We start from the raw sequence: 11273 nt of genomic DNA, 5'->3' as shown, positions 1-11273 counted from the left end.
TTACCCAAATGCTTTCTTATATGAAACCCACAATTTATTATTTAACATTTTTTTTTTCTGTTCAAATTAGAGGCTTTTCACGTATTTGGCTGTCTGCCACTCTTTCTTGGCAAGAACCTAGTCTTTTTTTCTCTAGTCATTGTTCTAGGGGAGAACACTGTCCAGAGGAGGTTACTTTATTTGAATTTGTTCCAAATATTCTCATAAGCTAATCTGTAATGGCCTTACATTCTCTTTCATTGAAAACAGTAGTGATGTAGAAAGCCATAGGCTGTGTCTGCACGTATAAATGGAAAGATTATTTTCCTGATACAATGGCCCAAGAGATTTCTGAGAATTCAAATATCTTCCAGGCTGGAGTTTCTCTTAATCCCCTAGATGTTTCCTTGGTATATTTTCCTGTGTGACATCCTTCATTGCTTGTACAAACATGTGGAAGTGTCCAATTCTCTGGGATAAAGCTGGGGAAAGGTAGAAACATACCTTCTATTAGGGAAGAAGTGGCCTTAGGGATATATTTTGAATGGATGAACAGGTAAAGAGTTCTCCTAATACCTGAAAGATTGCTCAGTCATTGGTTTTCCCAGTGGTTAAATTCCAGCATTTGTCTTTTTAGGCAAAGAGACAGATTAATATCCAGGGACACAATTGCTATCCTAATGATATAAGTAAAGGACTTTTTGGTTGCCTAATTGTGCTGACCAAGAAGAGATACATTCAAATAACTAATTTGAGATTTAAAAAAAATTGGGACAAATAATAGGCTTGGCCAAGTTAATTTCTACTAATTAGGCTAGTTCTTACACAGTCATCTGAAGAAACTATACTTACTTTATATAATTGTCCTTATATTTACTGTGTGACTCTATGAGAAATAAGGTCCATATGGGAAGGAACTTTCAGGTGATTTTCTCCCCTGTTTTCTTAATTGTTGTGTCCTCACTCATACCATGGTTCCTGGCATTAAATAGGTGCTCTAATATAAAATAATAATTAATAATTGAATAGTTAGGTAAATAAATATTTAATATATCTCTTCACACTTCAAGGCTGAAAATAAAATGAATGTTAAATGAAATGAAAGGAAAACTTGCTATGGCAAGTGGGGAAATACATGATAAATTAATCTTCACTGGAATAAAATGCTTTCAGTGGTATTTTCTTCTTGACTGGTAATAGTCTCATAATTGTTCCAAAGCGATTTTTTCCCTTCATGTTACATCCTTTAGACCTTAAAAATGTGATTTGGTCTAGGATTGCTAGTACCTATAGATATTAAAAAAATTTTTTTGGACAATCCCAGTGAATTTAATTAAGCAAGAATCAGTCTTGGACACTTTCCAATTCTGACTTAATAACATATGGTGGTCAGAAGGGACGAAATGTCTTGTGATCTCTGCCCTATTGGGAAGAAGATACTATCCTTTTAAGAGCTGATAAATTTTTAGGAGGTCTTTGCTAGGCTGAAAGCATACCCCCCCCCCCCAAAAAGCACAAGAATGTCTCTCCTCAAAATTTGAACTCAACTGGTGTGGTCATACTAACATGATAGAATGAGAAGACTAACCAAGTGTAATGTTATTTTTCTATTTTGAAGTTAGTAGGAAAAAAGTTACCCAAGAACAATCTCCTTGGAAATGGCTGGTTGCTATCTTCTTATGTAAAATTATGTTGCTTGTCTTTTAGAGAAATTATCCTAAGGTAGTAACGTTTTATTTTCTGTGTGGACCATGGAATTCCTTTTATATAATCTACAATGCAAATAAAAGCAATCTCCTAAAAAAATCAAGGAACCCCATTAGGAAAATGGACTGATAGCCAAATGAAATAAAATATACCATCAGGTAATAATGCAGCTTTTGCTTTCTCTTGTCATACTGGATGAAATAAAAATTCCAGTCCCAGGAATGAGTAAAAAGTCTTTCTTCAGCTTGTGGACTTACCATCACAAGATAAGACTAACAGTAGATATTGGGAACCAGGCTTCTAAAGTGTGTGAATTTTTTTATTGTGTGAAAATTAAATTACTTTGAAATAAAGCAAACTTAGATTCCCATTCCAGTTTAATAACTTAAAAATGGGTGACCTTGGGAAAATGAATTAGATGTTCTAGCCTCAGTTTGTTCAAATATGAAATGGGGATGACAGTTCTTCTTACTGTAAATATGAAATGTGGTTCACTGAGTTGTGAGTGTGTGATTGGAATCCACTGTAGGCATTGTGAACAGTGGAGTGATAGATCAGAATCATATTTATAAACAGATCATTTGAGCTGCCTCATGAGAACAAATTGATGGTAGCCGGAATGAAAGGGGAGAGATGTGGCAGGAGGCTAGTGTAGTGGACTGGAGAAGTGGTGGTGGGAGGAAAATGATCAAGTTTGTGATCTATTTTAAAAGGGGTTAATAAGATTTGTTAAAGGTATCACTATGTGATATGAGAGCAAGAAAGGCATGATGATATTTCTTGTCTGAGTAATGACTTGGAAGGTAGCACCATTTAGTAAGATGGAAAACACCTACATTTGTTGCTGAAAATTAAAAATTCAGTTTTATAAGTTCTGAATTAATATCCAATTGGAGATGTTCAGAGTTGGAGATGTTGCATATATTAAGTTTAAATATTAAGGGAGAGACTCAACATTGGAATGGTTCCACATTTATTGGTCAGGAAAAGGGGGCATATCCGGCCAGAGATCCTAAGAAAGAGGTCTCGGTGAGGGAATAGACAATCCAGGGCAGTGACTTTCCATTCCTACTTTGATTCAGTAGGTTTGAAAATGTCAATTACCCGTAATTAGTCTCAAATATTTCACTTTTGTGACTTTATTTATTTTTATTTATTTTTAAATATTTTATTTATTTATTTTTGTAATATTTTATTTATTTTTGTGAGAGAGAGAGAGCATGAGTGGGGGAAGGGGCAGAGGGAGAAGCAGACTTCCCGCTGAGCAGGGAGCCCAGTGTGGGACTCGATCCCAGGACCTTGGGATCTCACCCAAGCCTAAGGCAGACGCTTAACCGACTGAGCCACCCAGACACCCACTTTTGTGACTTTATAAATTGTGTACCTTTTCATGGAATTCCCTTGCCCTCTTTTCTTGTCCTTCCACTTTTTCTTTAAAACTCAGTGAAAGCATTGCTTTCTCTGGGAAGCCTTCTCTGATTGCTATTTGTTTGACATATTCCTATCCCTGACCTTCACATTGTGCAACTGTTTTTATAAAGACACATTAGTTTGCACCAAATTGGTGATTATTATGTATGCTGTCACTGAGTGTAGCTTATTCAACTTGGGAATCACAACGTCTGTGACAAACAGGTACTCCTGCCACATTCTTTAATTGAATGAGTCAATAAAAGATTAATCTTATAATGCATTTAAAAGTTTTCCCCCTTGTTTTGTAGGAAACCTGCTTCTAATATGTGAAGTCAGCTCCTATGCAGACTAGATAGAACCAAGAAACAATGCAACTTTGTCCTCTTGGGCCTCACCCAGGATCCAAAGAAACAGAAGATCCTTTTTGTTATGTTCTTACTCTTTTATATTTTCACTGTGGTGGGCAATTTGCTCCTCGTGGTGTCTGTAACTGTCAGTAAGACCCTGGGCTCACCTATGTACTTTTTTCTTGGTAACTTATCATGTATGGATGTCATTTATTCCTCTTCTGTTTTCCCCAGATTGATTTCAGACTTCTTGTTTGGGGAAAATACCATATCCTTCCAATCTTGTATGACCCAGCTATTTACAGAGCACCTTTTTGGTGGAACAAAGGTCTTTCTTCTGCTGGTGATGGCCTATGACCACTATGTGGCCATCTGCAAGCCCTTGCATTATCTGGTGATCATGAGGCAGTGGGTATGTGTTGTGCTGCTGGTAATGTCCTGGGTTGGAGGTTTTCTCCATTCAGTAATTCAAGTTAGTACTATTTATGGGCTCCCATTCTGTGGTCCCAATGTCATTGATCATTTTTTCTGTGACATGTACCCCTTATTGAAACTGGTCTGTACTGACACATACGTTGTTGGCCTGTTAGTGGTGGCCAATAGGGGGATGTTCTGCAGTATCGTGTTTGTGTTCTTGCTCACCTCTTATGGTGTCATCTTGCACTCTCTAAAGAACCTTAGTCCAGAAGGGAGGCGGAAAGCCCTCCAGACCTGTGGTTCCCACATCACTGTGGTGGTCTTCTTCTTTGTTCCGTGTATCTTCATGTATGCAGGACCTGCTAAGACCTTTCCCATTGACAAATCATTGAGTGTGTTTTATACAGTCATAACCCCAATGCTGAACCCACTGATCTACACTCTGAGAAATTCTGAGGTGATAAATGCCATGAAGAAGCTCTGGAGGAGAAATGTCATATCAAGTAGTAAATAAGTGCATCATGAAGAAATAATTTAGAATTAGAGCCAATCTCCTCAAATGGTAAAGTCCATTTTAATATAAATGCATTTTCAGTAGGAGTCAATAAATAATTTGTAATGTAGTAGTAATGAAAGTTTTATGGTTACCCAGATTGTTATTTATTTTTGTTTTTTTATTCAGATAAATTAACATACAGTGTTAGATTAGTATCAGATACACAATAGCATGCTTTAGCAGTTCTATGCACAGTGCTCATCATGATGAATATAGTCTTAATCCCCATATGTAATGAGGTTGTCAATGGAATTTTTATAGTTACACTAATTTTTAATTAATTGTTTTTATTACTTTTATTCTCATTCTTATTTTTAGTTGGATTCCTTTTTTTAACATGCAGTGTTTTATTAGCTTCATGTGTGCAATAAATTCCATTCATCACCCATTGCTCATAATGACAAGTTCACTCCTTAATCCCCATCACCTGTTTAACCCACCCCCTTCACTGGTAACCATCAGTTTGTTCTCTATGATTCTGTTTCTTGATCTCTCTCTCTGTCTTTCCCCTTTGCTTGTTTATTTTGTTTCTTAAACTCCACATAGGAGTGACATCATATGGTATTTGTCTTTCTCTGACTGACTTATTTTGCTTGGCACTATACTCACTAGCTCCATGAATGTCAAGATTTCACCATACCACTTCTTTATCCATTCATTAATTGATGGACACTTGGGAGCTTCCATAATCTGGCTATTGTAAAGAAAGCTGCTACAAATGTCGGGATGTGTATATCCTTTCTAAATTAGTGTTTTTGTATTCTTTGGGTAAATACCTAGTAGTGCTATTGTTAGATTGTTGGCTAGTTTTACTTTTGAGTTTTTGAGGGACCTCTGTACTGTTTCCCAGATGGCTGTAGCAGTTTGCATTCCCAGCAACAGTACATGAGTCTTCCTACTTCTTACATTCTCACCAACACCTGTTTCTTGTGTTGTTGATTTTAGCCATTCCGACAGGTGTGAGGTGATATCTCATTGTAGTTTTGACTTGCATTTCCCTGAGTAAGTGATGATGAACATCTTTTCATGCTGGCCATCTGTATGTCTTTTTGGAGAAATGTACATTCATGTAGTCTGCCCATTTTAAAACTGGATTATTTGTTTTTTGGGTGTTGAGTTTTATAAGTTCTTTATATATTTTGGATACTAGCTCTTTAGATTCCTGTGTTTTATCTTTGTTCTTTTTATTGCACTAGTTAACATACTGAATGCTATGTAGACTATCATCTTTATTCTATTTTGTTTGCATTACATATGAAATTCTTAGTGTATTTTACTTTTTTAAATAAAAATGAAAGTATAATAGGTTGTAATAAATATTAAAAATGGAATCCATACAAAATGAGAAATATTGTAGAATAAACCTTTACCCATCTCTCACCATTGTCCCTATTCTTCTTCCATATGTAGTTATTGTGTTAAGATTGTGTTGTTTCTAAGATTGTTCAATTAGTAATCTTTGCTAATAAAATATATGTGTTGTGTTTGTCTCTGTGTATAACTTTTGCATTTACCACTCAGCCTCCTGAAGATCTTTCCATACTAGTCTATATAGATATAACTCATTCTCAGCTTCCTCAAAGTGCTTAAATCTCTTTATGAAGATACAGCAAACTTCATGTTTCCAGTCCGTGTCATGTTTTCCCCAATTTTATTTTTTGTGACCATTAACTCTACAATAAAGTCCTTTTGAAATTTTGTAAGTATGAGTTTTTAGAAGTGGAATTGTTGGATCAAATTGTACATGTATTTAAATGTTGATGTTTGTAGTTATTACCCAAATATCATCCATGAGCTTGTACGAAACTACACTACTTCTCTCAGTCTAGAAAATACCTATTTGTGCAAATTCTCAACCCTCAGTTCTTGACAAACATTTATAGGATTTGAGAACATGAGATTACTTAAAGAAATTGTGTTTCATTTGCTTACTTTAATTGAAACTCAATAAATGTAATTGAATTTGAGCATCTATTCACACTTAAAATGATTTCTATTCTTTTTTTGGTGAATTTCCCATTAATGACTTTTACCTGTTTTAGTGTATTACTGTTCTTTTCCATAGTGATTATTATGATTTAATAATACACAAAGGAAATTATCCCCTTTACCATTTATGTGTAATTACTATTTTTTCCAGCTTGTGATTTGTTTTTGATGTTTTATAGTGTGCAGAGTATCTGTAAGTCTTTAAGTTGTCACATTTATAAGCATCTGTATTTCTTTATTATTCTTTTAAAGTCTGTAGGCTTGTATTATGTCCTCTTTTCCATTTCTGATATTTGTAATTTTGTGTGTTCTACTTTTCTAGATCAGTCTGGCTAGGAGTTTATTAGCTTTCTTGATTTTTTTCAAAGAATCAGCTCTTCATCACATTTGTTTTTCTTTATCCTTTTTGTGTTCTAATTTCTGTTGATTTATGTTTTACTTTCATTTTAACTATTTACTTGAATTTAATTTGTTCTTCCCCTCTCCCCAAATTTTTTAGATATGTACTTAGATAATTGATTTGAAGTGTTTCTTCTTTTCTAATGTATGCATTTAATGTTAATTTACATGTACTCACTGTGCAATGGCAATTTATGTGGAAAGATGGTTTTAGCTGCATTCCACAAAATTTGAAATGTTTTTCTTTCATGTTTTAATTAATTTAAAGTATATTTTGAATTTCACTTGTGACTTCTTTTTTGGCCCTTGAGTTAATTATCTGCTTAATTTCTAAATATTTGATTTTTTTTCCTGATAGTTTTCTGTTTTTGCTTTTAGTTCAATTCCATTAATATCTAAGTCTGTAAGACTTGAATACTTTTGAATTTGTTAAAGTTTGATTGCTTATTTATTTGTTTATGTATTTATATGTTTAATTATTATAAAGTATTTTTAATGGTCCAGAACATAGTTTATCTTAGGGAAGGTTCTGTGATCACTTGATAAAAGCTGTGTATTCTTTCGGTCATTTAATTTCCAAATATTCAGGAGATATTATAGAATTTTTTTTTTGGTACTGATTTGAATTCAATTTCTTTTTTGCTAAGGAATATGGCATGCATGATAACAATTCTTAAGAATTCTTGTTTGTTTTTTTGTTTGTTTTTTTTTTTTTTGGTCCTGATATGGTTTATCTTCTGAATGGTGCATATTACATATGTATTCGGAGAGAATGTGTATTATGTTGTTTTGTCATGAAAGACAAGTTGGTTAATAGTGCTTTTCATTGCCATCTATTTCCTTCCTGATTCTCTGGGTTCTTGGTAAATTGACTCCTTTATCATTATGTTTTAGAGCCCTTTATTCCTGTTCATATTTAGTTTTCTTTAGTCTGCTTTATCAGTATATTTACTCCAGTTTAGTTTTGATCAGGGTTTGCATGGTATATCGTTGCCCATCCTTTCACTTGGCATAGATATGTCTTTACATTTAAAATCATTTTTTCTTTTTGTAGACAGCAAGCATATTGTGGTGTCTTGCTTTCTTACCCAATATGAACAGTCTTTATCTTTTACTTGTTGTATGAACCATTTATATTTAATAGAATTATTAATCTCATTTTCTCAAAGTGGTCTTTTTACAGTTTGTAGTTTGTATCACCATATTCAAAATTCCAGACAATACATTTGTTTGGTATTTTCTTAGGTCATTTTATTTTATAATATTCATCTCTCTCATTTTAATCTATTTGAATGACTTAATTTCTTTTTTATCCCAAAATTGTTAATTTAATGGCCATTTTAAAACTATTGCTTTGTACAATGGTAGAAACATTCGATTGGCAACAGATCTATCCACAGAGACCTGGCAGGCCAGAAAGGACTGGAATGATATATTCAGAGCACTAAATGAGAAAAATATGCAGCCAAGAATACTATATCCAGCTAGGCTGTCATTGAAAATAGAAGGAGAGATAAAAAGCTTCCAGGACAAACAAAAACTGAAGGAATTTGCAAACACAAAATCAGCCCTACAAGAAATATTGAAAGGGGTCCTCTAAACAAAGAGAGAGCCTAAATGTAACACAGGCCAGAGAGGAACATAGACAATATACAGTAACAGTCACCTTATAGGCAATATAATGGCACTAAATTCATATCTTTCAATAGTTACCCTGAATGTAAATGGGCTAAATGCCCCAATCAAAAGACACAGGCTATCAGATTGGATAAAAAAAAACAAGACCCATCGATATGCTGTCTGCAAGAGACTCATTTTAGACACAAAGACACCTCCAGATTGAAAGTGAGGGGGTGGAAAAATATTTACCATGCTAATGGACACCCAAAGAAAGCTGGGGTGGCAATCCTTATATCAGACAAATTAGATTTTAAACAAAAGACTATAATAAGAGATGAGGAAGGACACTATATCCTACTTAAAGGGTCTATCCAACAAGAAGATCTAACAATTGTAAATATCTATGCCCCTCACATGGGAGCAGCCAATTATATAAGCCAATTAATAACAAAAGCAAAGAAACACATCGACAACAATACAATAATAGTGGGGGACTTTAACACCCCCCTCACTGAAATGGACAGATCATCTAAGCAAAAGATCAACAAGGAAATAAAGACTTTAAATGACACACTGGACCAAATGGACTTCACAGATATATTCAGAACATTCCATTCCAAAGAAACAGAATACACATTCTTCTCTAGTGCCCATGGAACATTCTCCAGGACAGACCACATCCTAGGTCACAAATCAGGTCTCAACCAGTACCAGAATACTGGAATCATTCCCTGCTTATTTTTGGACCACAATGCTATGAAACTAGAACTCAATCACAAGAGGAAAGTCAGAAAGAACTCAAAGACATGGAGGTTAAAGAACATCCTACTAAAGAATGAATGGGTCAACCAGGAAATTAAAGAATAATTTAAAAAATTCATGGAAACCAATGAAAATGAAAACACAACTGTTCAAAATCTTGGGATGCAGCAAAGGCAGTCCTAAGAGGAAAGTATATAGCAATACAAGCCTTTCTCAAGAAACAAGAAAGGTCTCAAATACACAACCTAACCCTACGCCTAAAGGAGCTGAACAAGAAACATATGATCCTCTCAATAGATGCAGAAAAAGCATTTGACAAAGTACAGCATTCTTCCTTGATCAAAACTCTTCAGAGTATAGGTATAGAGGATACATACCTCAATATCATAAAAGCCATCTATGAAAAACTCACAGCGAATATCATTCTCAATGGGGAAAAACTGAGAGCTTTCCCCCTAAGGTCAGGAACACAGCAGGGATGTCAACTATCACCACTGCTATTCAACATAGTATTAGAAGTCCTAGCCACAGCAATCATACAACAAAAGAAATAAAAGGCATCCGAATCGGCAAAGAAGAAATCAAACTCTCAGTCTTTGCAGATGATGTGATACTTTATGTGGAAAACCCAAAAGACTCCACCCTAAAACAGCTAGAACTCATACAGGAATTCAGTAAAGTGGCAGGATAGAAAATCAATGCACAGAAATCAGTGGCATTCCTATACACCAACAACAAAAAGGAAGAAAGAGAGATTAAGGAGTCGATCCCATTTACAATCGCACCCAAAACCATAAGATATCTAGGAATAAATCTAACCAAAGAGGCAAAGAATCTGTACTCAGAAAACTATAAAATACTCATGAAAGAAATTGAGGAAGACACAAAGAAATGGAAAAACGTTCCATGCTCATGGATTGGAAGAACAAATATTGTGAAGATGTCAACGCCACCTAGAGCAATCTACACATTTAACACAATCCCCATCAAAATACCATCCTCTTTTTTCAAAGAAATGGAACAAATCATCCTAAAATTTGTATGGAACCAGAAAAGACCCCAAATAGCCACAGGAATGTTGAAAAAGAAAAGCAAAGCTGGGGGCATCACAATTCTGGACTTCAAGCTCTAGTACAAAGCCATAATCATCAAGACAGTATGGTATTGGCACAAAAAGAGACACGTAGATCAGTGGAACAGAATAGAGAGCCCAGAAATGGACCCTCAACTCTATGGTCAACCAATCTTCAACAAAGCAGGAAAGAATGTCCAATGGAAAAAAGACAGTCTCTTCAACAAATGGTGTTGGGAAAATTGGACAACCACATGCAGAAGAATGAGGCTGGACCATTTCCTTACACCACACACAAATATAAACTCAAAATGGTTGAAAGACCTAAATGTGAGACAGGAGTCCATCAAAATCCTAAAGGAGAACACAGGCAGCAACCTCTTCGACCTGACGCAGCAACTTCTTCCTAGAAACATCACCAAAGGCAAGGGAAGCAAAGGCAAAAATGAACTATTGGGACTTCATCAAGATAAAAAGCTTTTGCAGAGCAAAGGAAACAGTCAATAAACCAAAAGACAACTGACGGAATGGGAGAAGATATTTGCAAATGACATATCAGATAAAGGGCTTGTATCCAAAATCTATAAAGAACTTATCCAACTCAACACCCAAAGAACAAATAATCCAATCAAGAAATGGGCAGAAGACATGAACAGATATTTTTCCAAAGATGACATCCAAATGGCCAACAGACACATAAAAAATTGCTCAACATCGTTCAGCATAAGGGAAATCCTAATCAAAACCTCAATGAGATACCACCTCATACAGGTCAGAATGGCTAAAATTAACAAGTCAGGAAACAACAGATGTTGGCGGGGATGCGGAGAAAGGGGAACCCTCCTACACTGTTAGTGGGAATGCAAGCTGGTGCAGTCATTCTGGAAAACAGTATGGAGCTTCCTCAAAAAGTTGAAAAGTAGGGATCCGAAGGGGTACATGCACCCCAATGTTTATAGCAACAATGTCCACAATAGCCAAACTATGGAAAGAGCCAAGATGTCCATCAACA

The 11273-nt window shown here is 35.1% G+C and overlaps 1 protein-coding gene across 1 annotated transcript; it reads left to right on the top strand.

Moving 5' to 3' along the window:
* The first annotated feature begins 314 nt into the window (after positions 1-314).
* LOC118523758 (olfactory receptor 4A47-like) lies at positions 315-4377 on the top strand. Its single transcript, XM_036073544.2, is given in 3 exon segments — positions 315-389; positions 3452-3470; positions 3473-4377. Coding segments are annotated over 3 exon segments (999 nt in total).
* Positions 4378-11273: the final 6896 nt, after the last annotated feature.

This window comes from Halichoerus grypus, chromosome 11, assembly GCF_964656455.1.
Source record: "Halichoerus grypus chromosome 11, mHalGry1.hap1.1, whole genome shotgun sequence".
Lineage (NCBI taxonomy): Eukaryota > Metazoa > Chordata > Mammalia > Carnivora > Phocidae > Halichoerus > Halichoerus grypus.
This window is presented reverse-complemented; position numbering and strand designations above follow the sequence as displayed.